Below are 19,848 nucleotides of genomic sequence, written 5' to 3' on the forward strand. Positions count from 1 at the left end.
TTTTTATGCTGAATTTTCAAAGTTTGTTTTTTTTATTGTTTATCATAGTGAATCGAGTATATGTTCACAAATTAGTGTCAAACAAGTGCTCCTAACATGGACTTCTAATATGTGTTTTATTATATTACTATACAACAGTCACAATATATCATTCTGCAATAATTATTCCCTCTAGCATGCCGAAAATTATTTATCTTGACTATGCCAGTTTTATGCAACGTTTACATTTTCCTTCCAACTATTCAAAATGGCAACCATGTATAGGATTCTTAGAACTCTCAAATTAATCATTGAAATTCTTCACACTTTATTAATAGCATCCCCATAGTAGTAGCAATAACCGTAGCAGCAGCAGCAATAGTAGCAGTGCTACTGGTAGGCTAGCAGCAATAAAGTAGTAGCAGAAATAGTAGTAACAGCACTAGTGACACTAGCAGTTTTAGCAGCATAATAGTGATAGCAGTAGCAGTAATGGAAGCAATTCTACAAGCAATAGGAGTAGTAGCAACAGCAGTAGTTGTAGTAGCAGCAGCAGCAGTAGCAGTAGCAGTAGCAGTAGCAGTGGCAGCAATAGTTAAAATAGCAGTAGTAGCAGCCCAGCAGCAGTAAAACAAGTCATTGGAGAAGTTCATTGATGGTAAAAAAGTTGGAAATTTCCACAAAAAGTCTTTGTTCCCATCATTCCAAGGAACAAGAAAATTATCCCAATTGGCATTATAGCATTATCTACAAGAAATATTTGCATTTCAAAAGATATTATGGAATTAATGAATGCTATTTCATTTTAATAATCAATAGTTATACTAAACCAAATAATCATTTCGAAAAAAGGAATAATATAATAACCTAGACATAAGGAGCTCTCTCATGACCCCTAAGAATTGATTCTAAAGTATAGTTGCTAGGAGGGGGAGAGGGGATCATCCCCTACCTGAAATTCCCCGAAATGAATCTCTCTCTCTCTCTCTCTCTCTCTCTCTCTCTCTCTCTCTCTCTGTGATTTACGAGAACCCTATTCGCATAATTTGGACTATAAAAACCCCTAAAATTGTGTTATCCCTAATTTTGAGGGAGGGGCAATAGACATGATTTTCATACCCTAAAATAGACATGATAGTAGGGGATAACACAAATGAGATTGACTTGCATGTGTTATCCCCTACTATCTTGCACGGGTTAATATACGTCCAATATTCAAGATAAAAGCAATACAAAAAATGGGTATTTTATGGCCAAAATTTTGAGAGTACGGTTTCTCCACCATCACCATTAGAATACATGTATACATACATACATACATCTTCATCATCATAGCCTTTTCTCAATTAATTTGGATCAACCCTCAGTGAGGCCATAAGTCCCCATATCTTTTCGGACTACTTCCAACCAAGTCTTTTTGGGCCTACCCCTTGTCATTTTCAGTCCTTCTACTTGAATTAACTCGCACCTCCTAACAGGTCCTATACTTGGTTAGCGCCACACATGGCAAGCCCACCTACGTCTACTCGCTCATCTTATCACCTATTGGTGCCACACCTAAATTCTCCCGAATAGATTCATTTCAAATTCTTTTTCTTCTTGTCTTACCACTCATCCATCTCAACATCCTCTTCACCGCTACACTCATTCTATGGGTATATTGTTTTTTGCCCGGCCAACATTCTGCCCCATAGAACAAAGCTGATCCCACAATTGTCCTATAAAACTTGCCCTTCAGCTTCATTGGTATGCGACGATCACATAAAACTCCAATTGCACATGTCCACTTCGCCCACTCAGCTCTAATTCTGTGTGCGACATCTTCCTCAATCTCTCTATTTTCCTAGATTATCGACCCAAGATATCGAAAGTGCAGTCTTTTTTGTACTTCCTGGCCGTTAATCTTAACTACTCTACTCCTATTACTACTAAATACACACACACACACACACGCATACACACACACACACATATATATATATATATATATAGGAGCGTGAAATTATTATACAAATTATTTTTTACTTCTTAATATCATATACACATGCACTAATTAGAACACATCGCTCTCTTACAAAATATGTTTTCCTTAATGAAAAAATGGGTTTATTTCCAACTTCATCTCATGTTTGCCTCCCATTTTAATTCAGGTCTTCCTCCCTCTTCTCATCTCATATAAATCTAGAAGACCTTCTTGATATTATAATTTTTTGTCAAATTATATCTCTCTTTATTTTCTTTTTTCTTCCCAATATCATCTCTAGGAACTCTATCCCTTCCATGAATCACTCTCCTTAGTGCACGTGCCTCAGCTAGCCATATAATATTGCTTACATGTGTAAGTTAAAATATCTAGGTTTCAAATTCAAAAATTAATATCATGTGTATTAATTGGGTTTCTTGCACCCTACATCGAGTTCTGGAATGTTTCCACATAGTACAAGATCCTAGACCCCTGGAATCTCAAACCCATGAAATGAGATCTAGAACCTATGACAGAAGGGTCACACTCCAAGGCTAATAAGGATGTGAATCCTCATGGTACAGGAAGCCAAAACTTAAGTGATTGAGGGTTGTGTTGCCCCCAAGATCCCGCTCCCGAACTGTAGAATTGAGGTTCCAAAGTGGGACTCCTCTGTATACAGTGCCACCCATAACTTAGTTCTAAAGCCACTTTTGAGAAGCTTAAAAAACTGATGATCACCTGCAATTAAAGATATCAATATTGGAAGAGTAAAAAAGGAATCCAATAATGTCAACAGCATATGGCGCAACACTTGGTCATTTTCAAATAAAATGGGTTTTATCAACCTATAGTTGTTTTAGTTTTATTTCCAAAGGCGAGATATGTCATCAGTTTTTTCTTCACGACCTCAACTTTGTTGGTTTTTTTGTGGCCTTTAAAGGCCTAGAAAGCTTGTAAACATGATATTTACAATGGAATATGCACTTCAGTGGTAGTGTGTATATTGATTGACTAAGGTTGGGCGATTTATGGCCCTGGTCAAATCCAAAAGCCTTAGCCCTAGGCATGTGGCACTGCCGAGAAGGGTTTGCAATGGGTTATCCCTTGTTGAGGTCAGAGAGATGCCCAAGTATCATGTTTGTAGGCCAAGAAAACTGTGTGGTCTCCTGTATTCGGTTGTCGGCCTGTGAGAGTAAAGGGCAAAGCCTCAACAAACTTCTGCATGGCATATACACATGACAACCACATTACTGAGAAGCAGTCCTATAGAGGATACGTGTACATGTGCATAGAGAGAGCCCCTTTTACACTGTGGTGAAAAGTGCTAGAGAGAGCCCCCTTTTGCACATTACTGAGAAGCAGTCCTATAGAGGGATACATATATATTTGCATAAAGAGAGCCCCCTTTTGCACTATGGTGACAAATGCTAGACTTGCTTTTAAAGAGGAAACTGAAATCCATATTCCAGGATCACAGTCCCACTGTTTATTGTCCAACTTTGACAAATCAATCATGAAGCCCTACTTTGAGATTGTGGGTCATTGGTCTTTGTTGGGTTGGATAAGAGAACAATAGTACATCATGGTTTTTTGGGGCAAGTGGAGTGCCCCTATTGTTGTTATTTTTAACTCGTTGGTACCAGTCCACTCCTAGTATATTTTATTTTGGTATTAGAAATGTTTTTATGATTTTTAAATATTTTTTCAGATGTTTTAAATATTATTTCTGTTGAAATATTTATAAAAAGGGTATTTCTGAAATTTCAAAACTTAAAATAACACGTGGGACCAATGATCCAGCCCCCACATGTGTCTATCCTTTTTGTAAGAGGGGGGCATGCCACTTATTTTAATGCAAAAGGGGGGCACGCCATTTTTAGGGGAAAAAGTGGCACACCATTTTTCTAGGCAAAAGGGGCATGCCCCATATTTTGGTTCAAATTTCAAACTAGTTAATGACTAGATAGGAAATCTTTCAATTTAAAATTAGAAAGATTTCTTAGAAAGAGCTCTCACAGTTGACCAACTCCAACAGAGGGGTGTCCCCATCCCCAACTGTTGCGTCATGTGCCTTTGTGAAGAAGAGAGCAACCCCCACCTCTTCATCCATTGCCATCTTGCACTCAATCTGTGGAGTTGACTGCTCCACCTCTTTGGCCTTACGTGGGTAACCCCTGCTTCCCTACCTGCCCTTCTCAAAGTAACGATGAACACTCCATGGCCAAAAGTAGGTAGGCTGATATGGAAAGCTTCCATTGCGGCTTTGGTCCGAGCCATCTAGACCGAGAGAAACGCAAGGATCTTTTGAGGAGCAAAGTGTGATGCTTCGGCATTGTTCCACAAAGTGACCACTCAAGTTACCTTCTGAGCTTCAAATCACAAAGCCATCAAAGGAATCTCAGCTTCGACCTTCCTACAACATTGGGAAGACATCCTCCACACCCACTGCCCATAGGTCTCCAGAGCAAACAGCTGGTCTCCCCTGCCGGAAGGCATCACAAAACTCAATTTTGATGGGTGTTCCCTAGAAAACCCTAGACCAACAGGAGTGGGTGGGGCCCTTAGAGACCATCACGACAAACCCTAGCCTCGTTCACCAAGCACATTGGCCACACGGACTCCCAGCTAGCTGAGTCCGCGGCACTCCTCTCTGGACTTAAAATGTTCAACCTTGCATGGGGACAATCCCTGATTGTGGAAGGAGATACCCAAAACATAATCACTTGGGTTGTTGGCCTTGCTCCCCCTCCTGGTACCTTGCTTCGGTTTATGACAAGATTATGCATATTTGCAGGGATATGGTCATCTCATAGAAGCATACTTGAAGGGAATCAAACGCCTTGACGGACCAACTGGCTAAAGACGGGCACGGCTTCAAGCGTCGTGGATTCATAAGAGCTCGGGCCTTTTTGGACGTTCTATGTTTTTCAGTCCTCCCCTTATAAGGACTTTTGTGCTCTCTTGCTCCTGGGTCTCTTATTTTTTGTACACTCTTTGTAATGGGCATTTGTTATAAGCCCCACCCATTTTTGTATAGGGCTACTCTCTATGGGAAAGCCTATTTTTTGCCGCATGTGGACCTTCTCGCCAGACCACTGTAATCTTTTACTTCTTTAATACAACAGTTAATAGCATAACAAAAAAATTCAAATCTTCCTTAATTATGGGAGATCTAGATAATATTTCAATTTGATTGTATTTCAATTTGATTGTATTTCAATTTTAAATAGGAGTTGGACTTAGGTCGAAATCTAAGGGGATAACGTTTCTATCTTTCACCCAAAATCATGATGGTTGATTTTTTGGATGGATGGCTCTGAATAAATCTCACACCCCATAGATTTCCTAATTATCTTGAAGGTCTAGCTGGAAATTAGATAAGACATACTAGGAAAATTCTGTTCAAATTAGGATATAGATTTCTCTCTATTTAAAGACCAAGTTTGAACCTCTTTCAAACTAGCCAAGATCTCTCTTTCCCATAGATAAGATCTCTCTCACGCCCAAGATCGCTCTCCATCATGCCAAAATTCTCTCTCCCTTTTCTCTCTCATGCCTCTCTCTCCTCCTATTTGCCTCCACTCCACCCTCTCCCGAGCCTCGAGAGAGTCACCCTCTTTGATTTTTGGACGGCCCAGTTCACAACCAAAAAAAACAAAAAAACTAAGACCATAATCCTAGTATTTTGATAATCCATAAGACCATAATCCATATTTTTCATACAATGCTAAAGCAGCAAAACCATACAAGCATACACTGATAGTCCGATATACTGTAGACTCTACACACAAAAGTTAGATAATAGAACTAGAAAGTAGAAAGTAGAAACTAAAAATAAGAAAAGGAAAATATACAGAAATTCAGAAAATACATATATACAATAGTCAACACTCAACACAACAGTCAACACTCAACACCAAGAGTCTTCAATCATCATCATCATCATCATCATCATCAGAAGGAATAGGGTCAGCTTCATCATATGCATCATAATCGAGGCCATCATCATCAGAGTCATCTCCCTCTTCAATACAACGCTCATCCTCCTCTGTTTCTTCTGCATCTGCCTCTTCCTCCTCTTCTTCTACCTCCCTCTTACTAGTATGTGCAGATGAGGCCCTAAGAGTCTTGGCTGCTCTACCCTTTTCTATCTTTGTATGCTTCCCTGAACTCAAATATTGTATAATTTCCTCCCCGGTAGCCTCAGGAAATGATTTATTCCACCTTTCGTATCTTTTTCACAAAAATTGCATCTAATTTGGATTCGGGTTATATCCATATTTCCAACCCGGATCTCCACTTCGACTAGATCCTAAAGCAGACATCTCAAAATAAAACAAGCAATCTAAAAAATAAATTTTTGCACTTACTTTGATTAGTCGAACTCCAAACTCCCACCTCTGAGATGTTTTCTGGTGCTAAAATAATAAGAAACACCCTCTATTAAAATTATAAATCTCCAAAACTAAACCAAATCTACTTGGGTGATGTTTGGATCCGTTTTCCAGAACTTTGAGAAGCACTTTGATCCAATTAAAGTCACAAAATTTAGTTTTCTTGAGGTTTCTTCGTGTGCAAAACACATCCTTCAAACCCTTTATATTTCAAAACAAACCAATACAACTTTAAAATAAAATAAAAAATCCACAATACAACTTAAAAAAACCAATTTAACTTACAATTAAATTAAAATTTTAATTTTTAATTTAAAAACCAATACAACTTTTAAAAAAAAAAAACTTAAAATTAAATTTAAATTTAATTAAAAACATTAAAATTTTAAATTTAATTTGAAATTTTAAAATTTATAAATTTAAAAGTAAATTTAAATTTAAAATTTAAATTTAAAAAACTTAAAATTTAAATTTTAAAAAAAATTAAAAAAAACTTAAAATTTAATTTAAAAAAACTTAAAAACCAATACAACTTAAAATTAAATTAAAAAAAAAAACCAATACAATTTTTTTAAAAAAAGAACAAAAAAAAAAAAAACCAATAAAACTTAAAAACAAAATCAATGCCCTTGGGCGGGGCACAGGCCTTGGGCGCTCGGCGCCCGCCTAGGCGGGTTCCGTACCTCTTAGGCAGCCGCCCAGTTTGGCCGCTTAGGCCTGGGCGATGCGCCAAGGCCTTCTGGACCGCCTAGGTGCTGGGCGATCTGCTTTTTAAATCACTGACTTCAGGCATCTTCCAATAAGTCTTCCCAGTAGTTTTAATTGATTTTCAGTATTATTTACTATTTCTATAAATTTTCAGGAACTTATTTTGTGTTAAAAATAATGGTGGAAGTTAATTTAAAGGTCCTGGATAATTCCTATTTCTTTTGACAGTAAAAAAAAAGATCCTAGGCTGTATCTAGGATACTATTTTAATTTACAGCAACATATTGTGCACCATGTAAGTAGAATTCAAGTATTCAAAATAAAAATAAAAGACAAATTTTTAAATTTAATACCTTGAGTTTCACATAGTCATACCTTACAAACTCCCTCCCAAACAAAATATAGAATTCAACGAAGGAAGACCCTAAAGAACATGAAGAGTGATGATCCAACAAAGAGGGGAAATATGGAGCATTGCTAAAAGTTGAGACTGCCAAGGGAATGTACTATAGAACGTCACTGGAGTTTAGCATTTATGTAGGGATTAAAACCAATCTGACTTCGTAATTACCTGATAAACGCTGAAACTTTTCCTAAGTACCTTATATGAGACATATAAATACATGAAAGATATACAAATACATGAATAATCTATCAAAATAAAATGTAAATGTGATGTAAAATAGTTACTGTTTGCATTCAATTTTAGGGGAGCAGAGGAAAGACTAGAGAACTAAGCTGATGCAAGTCAGTGTTACCCACCCTGACAAAATTATAATCCATACAGGGTATAAGAACTGCAGAAGTTTAGCCAGTTATTTATCTTTCCGACTAGCATTGAAGGTCTTATTAAGATTAAAAACCAGCTGGGGAAGGAAAGAATCAAAAATTGTCATTGTCTTAAACTTCTCATCCTATGGTCAATAACCTGTACAACAAGAAGAAGATAGACATTCCAACCCTTACGTGATCTGGACAGTCAAATACTAGCCCTACTGGTGCTAAGAATAACAAGGATAATTTGTTAAATATAAGGGCTGGTAGCCACCATGCACACATGATAAATGGGTCAGAAGACAACCTACTGAAGCAAATCTCATGGTGATCCAGTTAGCTCATTCTATTCATGAATTACAGTACAAACCAGTTACTTTTTTTTTTATGTGAATAAACATATTGAATGCTGAAAAAATGGGCTGAGAAAGGCAACCTACTTAAAAAGAGATTCACGCCATGAAGGTTCTAGCTGGAACACATAAGCGAGATCAAGATCTTTCAAAGTAGTATTTTCATCAATTGCACGCTTTTTGGTGAATCTTCCTTGCAATGAACCTTTCAAGTCATATCTGCGATGAATTCTTAGTTCTGTGCGGAACATGTTTCCCATAACCACAAAGCGAACCTGTCGAAGGACTATGAAGCCAATTATAATATAAAAATGCATGTAAGCGTGTAACAATGCTAACTACAACAGGTCAATATAGATAGAGAGAAAATAAGAAATGCCTAAAGACTACCTTTCTACCTCCTCTTAATGTTATTCGGTGAAGCCCAAAAAATTTGGTTATGAGAGTATTTTCATGCATCCCCACATGATTATAATAGTTAGGAAGCATCTTTAGTAGAGCCTGCAATAGAATCTTCAATGAATAAACCGATGGAAAAGAAATGAAAACTGGCTAAAGCCAAGTCCAAGATACAGAATAATGTAATACAAAACATCCAAATTTTCTTTTGCTATTAGTTAGAGATTGTATCTTTGCACACTTTTGTTGCAGAACAGGGATATGTAATTATTCCCTCTTCATAGGCTTGCATCAAGTTTACTTCAATAAATAATAATTACTAATTTCTTCTTTTCCAAAGATTTTATATACTGCAAGGGCCGAAGAGTTAGGAGTTTATCATGTTCGTTTGCAACTCACAAATAAGCCTCCAGTTTTCCATCACTTGATGGTTCAGCTTGGTTTCGGTATTGTACCTATTTGCCATGTTCTTCTTGACAGTTACTGTTAAGTTCAAACATGAGAGTACACAGGTATGAAGGTGTGCGGATCTCTAATGGTCCCAGGATCATAACATGTGGTAGTAGAGCATACTTCATAAAGAAGCGAAACTACAACTTTCAGTTTCTTGACTCAGTCTTGATCGTATTCCAAGGGCAGCAGTCCTCATTTCTGCTCCCTTATGAAAAGGATTTTCCATTTGACAATTGGAGAAGGTTTCCATAATTCTCCCAGTTTGTTGCCTAATGTCTGTAGGGACTTCCCAGGAACTTGAAAATTTTACCGGTTTACTCTACTTTTCCATGGTTAACAGTACCAATTGTTCCTCATTCTGGAATCTATTATCACAACCCAAGAATGAATGGATTTGTATGGGGCTTTCAATTTTACAAGAGATCAAAAGGTCACCAAGAGGATGCCTTGACTTCCATTATGCTGGCAATTGAATATGTTAGGGCAGCAGCATAATTTGAAAGACTGGATGATATTATGGAACAATGGGAGGCAGTGATATTCCTTTCACCACAAAGCTAACATATAATAGGCTGGTTTGCACTAGCAAGCTGAAAGGGCACTGCTAAAATCCCTTTGTCATTATATCCTTGTGACTGATTGTTATGACCAACATATCATCATCATCATCATCATCATTTTAGCCTTTTCCCAATTAATTGGGGTCGGCTACATGAATCCTGGTTATGACCAACATATCATTGATTTTTAATACTTGTTAAGTGGACAGAATCAACCGTGTCCGTACCGTAGTTATTTCTTCCTCTCTTTACCTTTGACTGATCTTTCTTTAATAAGGCTTCATGCTGCAGTAAGAGAGGACGAAGCTCGTTGAAAGGTCTGGAACTGACTGATGTGACAAACACGTCATACTCTTCAACTAATCCTCCAACCAAATATATTATTTTATCATCATCGCTAACCTCATAGCTAACTGCAGCCAGTTGATCACAAGGTCCCTTCACCTCGATCAAAAGTTGGAGTAGATGGAGAAGACGGAGTAGATGGTCCATCTCCTCCTTCTTCCCATTGCGATCAACCCAACCCCTTCTCTCTAACCTCAATTACCCCAGCAACCACAGCTTAATAAACGAGATTCACACCTTGAACGAGAGAACATATACGACGGTGTCCTGTTTTAATTCTTCCTTTTGGTTTTGGAAAATGGGTGATTTGGCCCATTGCCCATTAAACAGTCATGTGAGGAATGAAAAACCCAACCTCAAAATCCTAAAGCCATATATTTCATACCTTACAAAAAAATTACAAATATACAAAGTTCGAAAATTCTGCCGCCCGACCGCCTAGGCAAAAAAAATTTCAAAACACCATGGCGCAGTCTAGGCGGGGACATTATGCGTTTTGCTTTTGGGCACCTGCCTAGGCGGTCAAAGCGCCGCCTAGGCGCTATTGTCTGGGCACCAGCCCGTGACAACTTGCGGTCAGTAGAAACATATTGCAGAGGAACTAAAAAAATATGTCAAATTTCTACCCAAAAAAAAAGGTCTCTAAAATGGTCAAACCTTCACTTCAGACTTCCTCAATGTTTTAATCACAAATCTCTCATCTTGGGAAAGATAGAAAATGCTGCCACTTTTCCCAGGTGAGGAAAGCTCCCGCAAACCATCACCACCACAAATGGATATCATGTAATCAGCAGCATCTATCTTGAACATTTCTCTTAAGTTCCTGTTAGAAAGATAGTTAAACATAATGCAGTTTTAGATCGTAACAAAGGAACTGTAAAGACCGATAAATACCTTCAAATGAAAAATTGAAATACTTTTACACAAAATTCAGAGTGAATGGTAAGAGCATTAGCACCCCAACATAAATGCAACGATATAAAGTAAATTTTCTCTTCCCAAACACCTTTCCTTTTTTTTTTTTTTTTTTTTTTTTTTTGTTCTTTTTTTATTTTTACACTTCCCAGACTTGAAGCATATTTCTTAGACAACCGTATTCCAAATCCGATGCAAAAGAAAATTAAGCAAAAGAATCTAACGAGTAGTAACAATCAGAAAAAACATATCAATAGCATATATACTACGTATGAAGTACAAGCATATACTTAAAGAATTTCATGATCATATAGATAGAAAACTTGGCACCATAATTTTCATGATAGACATGTTCTTGATAAGTTTTGTCAAACTTTTACATTGGCTGCCTAACTTATGCATTACAAGTAGGATTAGAGGATAAAATTAAGGGAAAATTGTAGGAGAACATGGATGGAATAGTCCAAGAATGCCAAATGGAGAGAGGACCATTTTAGGAGGAGACTTAAATGGTCATATAGAAAAGGATATTAGATGATCTAAAGGGGTACATGGATATGGGTTTGGTCAAAGAATTGGGATGGGTAAGGCTATTCAAGATTTTCCTAGTCTAGGACCTAACAATAGCAAACACTTATTTTAAAAAGCGAGATGAACATTTAATAACCTATAAAAATGGATCACATAAAAGCCAGATAGACTTCTTCCTAGTTAAGAAGGTAGATCAACCATCATGTAAAGACAACAAGGTAATCCTATTGGCAATATGGCTTTTCAAGGCCTTAATACCAAGAGTCTTGTGCTTAGTGGGAGTGAGAGAGAGAGAGAGAATCTGGGTGCTTCGCAGACTGGGGCCCAAATTCTCATACCCCGACTTTATGAGGCATTAAGAGTTTGCGTTATGAGAAAGTAATCTCTCAAGGAGGTGTGAGGATCAGCTACAAGTCAGGACTATATTGATTAGGATGTCTCATAATTGTGTTGGTTAGTCAAGGCTTGGATAATCCAATCGAGTACAATAAAATCCGAGTGTTTATTTAGAGTTAGCCCTGTATGGACTGGCCATGGCTCATGGGACATGAGCCTGTATCCTGACATGAGACCATTGCATGGCATGTGAACTTTCAGTCGCATAGGAAGCCATTCTTCTATAGTATTATCCAACTTAGAAGAGCCAATGCACAAGTGCGTTAAGAGGACTCCTGTATTTGAGTAGGAATATGTCCCACAGGGGTGCACCTGTTATCCATTGAAAACCCGATAATGGGAAGCTCTACCTCAATGATTTTGATGTGTCCAATTATGTGTCCCTGTCATAGACAGTGCAGCGTAGGTTTTTTGGTCAGCTTGAGACACGGCAAAACATTATTCGGGACTAGACCAATGGAGTACTCCGATACCTAAAGTCAAGGCCTAAAGATCTCACATACTTTTAGTCTAATTTTATGAGAAATGATGTATAAATGTTCAAATATGCTTTAAATATTAATTGGGATGTTTTGAGAATTTTTTCAGAATTTTTTAAACAGCAAAACAACATTTTTCAAATTTGTTTCGCTTTAACACCAATCCTTGTAGGATGCCACATGGTCGCGAGTGGCCATAGGGTGGCCACATGCCCACCCCAGGTCCCACCGTACTGATGACATGGTTTGGGGGACTGTTTTGGCATTAGAAACCATGTTATATTGTTTTGTGTTATGTTGTTATAACTTAACAATTTTGTCACATGCTTAATTGTGACACATGTGACATGCATGGCATGTGTGAAACCAAGGCATCTTTTAAATAAGATTTAGTTTTAAAATTATAATCCACATGGGATATATTGCATGTGAACAAAACATGTGGATGTGTCCCATTCGTGTGACCCATGTGAAGGGTGTACGATGCATGTGAAAGATGTAGATTGATCAAATTCTATTAGTGGTGTCATAACCATGATTAACTTCCCCATGAGGGCTTTTACCTTTTACCGTTTTGCCCTTGCCCTTATCCCTTCTCTACACTTATGAAATTTATCAAACTTAAGGGCTTTTGTGTAAACACCTTTTGGATATGTTTGGAATTAATCAATGGGACTAAGGACAAAAGGGTAATGTGGCCCAACTTAGGGTTTTCAGAGAGTAATACGGTGCTTAACTCTCATCCCTTCATCCTGGTGGTTAAATGGGGAGGAGTGGCTAGGGTAATTAGCCTCTCATGTGCCATTGATGATGTGCATCAAGGGCCATGATCAATCCTTAACTTAAACATATATAAATATGTCATAAGTCAAATTCCAACCCTAACTAAACAACGTTTGTGAGCTAAGAGAGAGGAAAAAGAGATCAAAAACTTGAGCTCCACATCCAGCTCCTTTTTGGTTCATGTTCTTAATTCCCCTTGATCGCAAGATGATCTTTAATGGTGCTCCCTCCTTCTACAATGTCAAGTCCATCATATGCCACCATCAAGGCATCAATAATTTTGTGATTTTATCCTTCATAGCTTCACTTTTTCATGATCAAAGCTTGCTGTAAATTCAGATTTACAGAAGTTTTAAGTTCCCTTTATCATTAGTTTTACATGATCTTTATGCGAGAATCACATGTGTGGTCCTTCATCTTGATCATGAGTTAAATACCTTGATTGCTTTTGAATCTCGTCTAGTTTCTCATAGATCTTGTCCATCCAAATTTTCTCGAGTACATCCTTTGTTAATCTTCAAGTTCAGAAAAATATTATCCATTTTAAAAGATTATTTGTTGGGTTAGAGTTCCTCTTTTTATATTGAGAACAGTATTGGTGCATAGTTTCAAAAAGCGGACCGCCCAGCGCCTAGGCGGCCGCCTAAGTGGATATCCCTAGGCGCCTTCTTGAACCCGCCTAGGCAGCCGCGTAGGACCTGCCCCCAACCCAAGGGCGGAAATGTGGCTCCTTGAGGCTATTTTTGGATCATTTGTTTAATACTAAAGAGGCAAAAATTATGGGGTTTTAGGTTCATTTGAAATCTAAAACCCATTACAGGCTATTTTAGAGAGAGAAAACTTAAAAAAAAAAAAAAATTTCTACTGCGCCGCTCAAGTCCTAGGCGCCCGCCTAGGCGCTGTGCGGCCTGGAGCCCACCCCTCTCCCCCCCTCGACTGCCTAGGTGCCACCTAGCGCCTTTTGAAACACTATATTGGTGGACCGGTGGACCACATACTGTAATATACTCATATTTGGCTCGATTTGAGTCCGATATCTCTACTTTTGCAAACTTATCTCCATGATATTACACTCTCTAATTGGACTTTATGAAGTGCATTTAATAGTATTTTAAGCTTCCCATTTGGATAGATCACCTTGTGCTTATAAACCACTCTTGCACTAATCTTTGGGACAAAATTAAGTCGGCAAAAGGTCCTCTTGTGAACCGGGCACAAAGAGTTCAACCTTGGCTTCTTCCATGTCTGTTTGCATGCTAATTTAATGTATTTACAGTTATTGAATGATTCATGATTGAAGGAATTGAGTATGTTAAATGAAAAATAAGATTGTTCTTATAACATTGTAGTATACGCTTTAATGTCATGTTTTATTGTTCATGCAAGTTGAAATCATATTAGCCTATCATGATCAAGTATATGGTGAATGTATAATTTTGTGGTATTTGATACGATGAAGATTAAAGATGAAGTGAACATGTAATTTTCAAAAGAATGAGGAATTTTGGGTATATGTCATGTAGTGTGTTGTAGAGACAAGCATTATAAGCATTTGGACATCGTATTGAATTTATTTGTATTTTTTAATAAGGGACTTGTAAGGGACCTATTGGAGTTGAATTTTTAAGTATTCAAGATGTTTATAAGTCTGGCTTGTGGGCTAGAATCAATGCTTTATAATCTTTTATGAAAATCTTGTCTATTTAAAACTATATGTTTTCAATATAATGGAAAATTTTTAAGTTGTGTTTCTAGCTCCTTAGTCTTATACCACCAACAGATACCATGAGAGAGTTTGACTACTCAACATAGGCTCGTGGTTATAGATGTTTGTAAAAAGACATGGCAGAGAAGGGGTGATATTAATAGGTGCTCAAGAACTAGGTGGTAGAATTTAAAAATTGAGAAAATAGACTTATTTTGGGATAAATTAGTTAAAGAAAGAAAATGCAACTTTGAACATGAGGTCAATGTTATGTGAAAAGAGATGACAGACTGTATTAAGAAAGTAGCAAAAGAAGTTTTAGGAGAATCTCGAGGGAAAGGAAATTTCGATAAAGACACTTGGTAGTGGAGTAATGATGTTCAGAAAGCCATTATCGAAAAACCATCATGTTATAAAACTTGGCAGTGCTCTAGAAATAATCAAAACTTAGAAGAAAACGCTAAAGAAATAGTAAATAAGGCTGAACTTAAGGCATATAATAATCTATACAATAAACTGGGAACAAAAAAAGGTGAAAAAGATATCTTCAAATTAGCAAAAAAGACTTCTCAAGTTATGAGACGAGGTTAGATAGAGATCCCGTGTGCCATTGGTGGAAGTGATCCGATGTGGGGTGTACGAAGTCTTTGGGATAACCTGAGGCAAGGTATATGGTATTGATTTATTTCAAGCTTTCTTGAATTCATTCAAAGTGTTTTTCAATTTTCAGATTTATGCATAAAATGAGAATTTGTTTTGATGGCAAGCAAGTGAGAGTCCTCCATATTTTGTGGTTTTATTGGTTCATATGTTGTATTTGGACACCTATAGGTGATCCGAGTAGTAAAATAGAGAAAAAGAAAGAAAACATTTTATCCATATATATTTGCTCGAGTCACATAGTCTTACTGTCAATATGATAGAGATATTTCGGTTAGGGTCATTAAGTGCAAATGAGAGGGTTTGGGACTAGGTGGCAGCTGTCAGCACAGGGGCTAAAGTAATAAATGTTTTCTTAAATGGAGTATGATCCATAATTGTTGGACTTGGGAACATGATCAGGATGGGGAGCAGAGGATCGTTAAAGGCTAGAAGATCCCCATGGTTAGGAGCGTCGTCAATATATTGCATATCTCAGAGATCAAGATCCATTTGGGGATCTTGACCTCGACCTTTTGGGATATCGATTTCAACTGTTTGGGATTTGCTCCCAACCTATATACTCTTGAAAGTATGGATCTCTTTATTTAGAGCCAACAACCAATGCAACTATATCAAAATATTAGTTGCATTACTAGTGGGCTATAAATAAATAAATTATATGTATGGTTATCTTGGTTTTCTTGATGGAGATTGAGATCTCTAACACTGGGGATCGAGATTCGAAGATCTAAAAATCGGGATCCCTTCAAGTTCCCTTTCCCATAGAGGCAGAGTAGATTTTGGAGCAGGATGACCACCTAGGTTGGAAGATCCTACAACTATGGTAGGATCTAGGTGGGCTGGGGATGACATACGTCCTTGCGAAATGGTGTTGGTGTCGATGCGTATCAAAGGTGACTCCTCGAGAAAAGGCACCTCATCATGGGGAGCCACATAGCGATAAGGTGACATCTCCACTTCGATAATAGAGGGGTCTGTAGGAACCTAGGATACAGATAAGGTGTGTTGTCAAGGATTCCATTCTCAATCAAGATCATAGTTGTGGCCGACATTTGACACTTTAACTATAGTTGCCGGAATCTTCTATCCTAGGTAGCGATTCTACTTCGAGATCTTGATTCAGCATTTCGATCGACGTATCGTCATGGAACCCAATTCCTTAAGTTCGCTTCCACCTTTATAGAATCTCAATTTTGATTATTTTGGAATTCAAATTCCACAGCATCAAATCCTTTGGTTCATAGGCGCACAAAATCGTGATTCGACCAACATGGAATCTCGCTTTCACTTAGTAAGAATATTGATATGATTTTCAAAATCCATATTCGACAAACTCTCATTTTTTAAGTATATATATCAAAAACAAAATCTCATTTTCAAAAGTGTGTGTGTGTGTATAAAGGCTCAAAAAGAGCAATGGGTAGACCCAAAAGGATATAGCTAGAAGTAGTGAGAAAAGATATGGGAATTTATGGCCCCACTGAGGGAATGGCCCTTGATAGATCCGAATGGCGGTACATATATATATATATAGAAGAATATGAGGTCAGCCCACTAGTTGATGGGTATAGTAAATCCCCAATGTCCCAAATTGAATCTGGGCAGATCCAATGATCACAATTGTATTTCGTATTTGAATTTTAATTTTTTGTCTGCAAATCTAAATCTCTTGAAATTTGGAGTGTCTATTATTTAAAAATAGGAAAATCTAATAAAAATATCAAAAAAATAATTTATAAAAAATACCCCTAAAAGTTTCAGGGGTCTTTCGATCCATATGCTTTTTACAAATTATTTTTTTGATAGTTTTATGGAGTGCGCCTTTGATGAAAGGAATGAACACCCCAAATTCATGTGATTTGGATTTATAGAAAACATATTAAAATTATATTATGAAATGAGGTTGTGACCGTCAGATTAGCTCAAATTCAATTTGGGTTGTTGGGCCGACACTATTCCATCAGCCCATGGGCTGACAGGACGTTTTATATATATATATATATATATATAAACGCATTATCAAGTATATACATCAAAAACAAAATCTCATGTCAAGTATATATAAGATTGTACTTGTAATTTTGTAAACATAAACACAAATTCCCCAGTGGACTAGTGAAACATTTTGTCAATTAAAAATTATTATTAGCTAGCATAAGATTGGTGATTAAAAACTCTATGAGTGTCTATGAACTCTACTTAACACCATTCATAAATTCCGAGAACCCAAAATAGATATCTTATGTTTTAGAAATGCATTATTAATAAATCAAGTATTTTTTACTCTCTCCAATTTGGAACCTGAATAAACCTTCAATATAATTTTAAGGGCATTAAACCTTAATTCCAATAAGTGTTCGCAATTCCAAACTGGACTATTAGATCGGAACCGAGCATTGGCCGGTCCGATTTTGACCAATTTTGGTGATCCGGCAGGGTATTTTTAAAAACATTCAAAAAAAATATATAAAAATCCCAAAAAATAAGGGATTTGTTTGTAAAGCATTTTTTAATGTTTTTTATCATTTTGGAAAATATTGGAAAGTTTTTTGGCCATTATTACTTATTTTTACATTTTCCCATCTTTCTTAAAAAATTTCAAAAATACCCCTGGGCACAAGATGATTTTTTAAAATCCATTTTTTTCACTGATTTTCAACTTCATTTGGATGTACTTAGTTTAATCATGCTTTAAATATACATTTCGTATTTTTAGATTTTTTTGTATTTTTTTAACTTTTTAAAACTTTTTTGATTTGCAAGGACTTGCCCGGTTAGGCCGATTGAACCTGTCGGTTTACCAGTTACTCGAAACCAACCCTTGGCTGGTTTCTGAGAGCAATTTATTTTTTTGAACACTGATTCCACTACATGTGGGGAACCATGATTTACGCCACTCAGTACACCAATTTCACTACTAGGGAAAGCCTAGTAGGAATGTTCCCCAAAGTTTAGGATGATGGATTTGGGAAGAGCCTCTAAAGAAGGGAACTAAACCAGTGAGGAGATTGAACCAAGAAGAAGATTTTGCAATCTCTAGGAGCTGAGTTCTAAGAAACCTCCACAGAGGTCGCCTATGGCTCTAAAAACTGAAAAATGAGAAGCATAGGATGGGATACCTTGAACATGGATTCAAAAACAACAGGGATGATTGCTTAAAATGCACCGGCTCCATGGATTGAGGCATAATTCATAGTTTCTGAAAAAAGATCTTTGAAGAGTGCCATTGCTTCCTTGAGCTCTTTGGAAGGAAAGGTTAAGAAGTGAGAACATTCTCTGGAGAGGGTGACAAGTGATTAACTTGGATTTCTGAATAGATGTGACCCATCTCCCATTGCTTCTAGAGTCGTGCATAGAGGCTTGAAGTTCAGCAATTAATGAGTTCTACAAAAATATCTTTAGCCTATGTTGCAGATGGGTTCTTGGACTATGGATGAGGCATGGTCTAGGAGATTCTAATGTGTTGATAGAGAGGTTGGGAGTGTGGGGGTTATTATTTGCGATATGGTTCGGTTTAGAGTTATTAGGTGTGAGATCTCTAACAAGGGGTAGGTTCCGGGTGTTGTGAGGCTTGAGTAGAGTGGAGTACTACTGATAGAGTAGAGGTAGAGCTGGGTTGATGAATGGGGGTTCAAGGCTCAAGGGACTTGGAAGGAGTTTGTTGAAAGTTTCAGAGGATGGGTTGGGATGCAAGGTTTTTGTTTAGAGGTCCAATAAGTTTAGAGTATTTATTGCAAAGCTAAGGATGTGGAATGTTGGTTTGTGGTGAGAAGGAGGATGCATACAGATTGGTACCAACGGTAGAGTGTTTGAGGCCCATGAAGCCATTGGGACATAGAGTAAACTACATGTGAAGTTTACACATGGGAAATGTGATGGTCACATACAACATTATATGGGTAACTGTTTCTGCAGTTTTCTATTCAACTTTGTTGCAATACGTGCCCTACCTTGGATCTCATTTCAACAAACATTGAAGAAAATGTTTTCTTACGATATCAAGGCTACTTCCATGCATAACTTGACATATAAAGAGGGAGCTCGACACTCGATTACTTCCAACCAGTGTTTAAAAAACCATCGATCCGATCCAGAATCCGGCGATCCAGATCGGGTATCGGTGACATCGTTCTGGATCCGCTAATAAAACAGGATCCGACCGTTTTTATCAAGAAATCGCCCTGATGACGTCATAAAGCGGACACGTCACCACATAGGTTCGCCCTGATGACGCCATAAAGCGGACAAATTACCAGTTTGACCTGATGATGTCATCAGTTTTGAAAACTGCCTAACAAATTTTTTTGAAACCCACGTAGTTTTTTACTTTTTTTGAAATAGGGCGATGACGCCATCAGTTTTGAAAACTGATGGTACAAAAGATCAACCACGTGGCCACGTACAATGCACAAGCAAGGTCAACCTCCCACGTGTCACGTTGACAA

General features: G+C 37.4%; 1 protein-coding gene across 36 annotated transcripts in view; it reads right to left on the reverse strand.

Moving 5' to 3' along the window:
* The window catches only part of LOC18425595 (phosphatidylinositol 4-phosphate 5-kinase 7), a 49,241-nt gene that overhangs the window by 18,151 nt on the left and 11,242 nt on the right, over window positions 1–19,848 (reverse strand). For 15 of the 36 annotated variants that reach the window (XR_016054344.1, XR_016054343.1, XR_016054342.1 and 12 more), the window contains exons 5-7: window positions 10,589–10,754; window positions 8,565–8,675; window positions 8,262–8,449 (exon numbers count right to left, since the gene is read on the reverse strand). Coding sequence is in view for 19 of the 36 variants with exons in the window: in XM_088865081.1 (XP_088721207.1) it covers window positions 8,262–8,449; window positions 8,565–8,675; window positions 10,589–10,754 (465 nt within the window). In the remaining 17 variants the exon portion in view is untranslated. Of the gene's footprint in view, window positions 1–8,261; window positions 8,461–8,564; window positions 8,676–10,588; window positions 10,755–19,848 lie in introns of all 36 variants that reach the window. The other 21 variants (XR_016054341.1, XM_088865079.1, XM_088865078.1 and 18 more) reach the window with 3 other exon arrangements.

The sequence above is a fragment of the Amborella trichopoda genome, chromosome 4, assembly GCF_054954075.1.
Source record: "Amborella trichopoda isolate Santa Cruz 75 chromosome 4, AtrichopodaSantaCruz75HAP2 v2.0, whole genome shotgun sequence".
NCBI classification, from domain to species: Eukaryota; Viridiplantae; Streptophyta; class Magnoliopsida; order Amborellales; family Amborellaceae; genus Amborella; species Amborella trichopoda.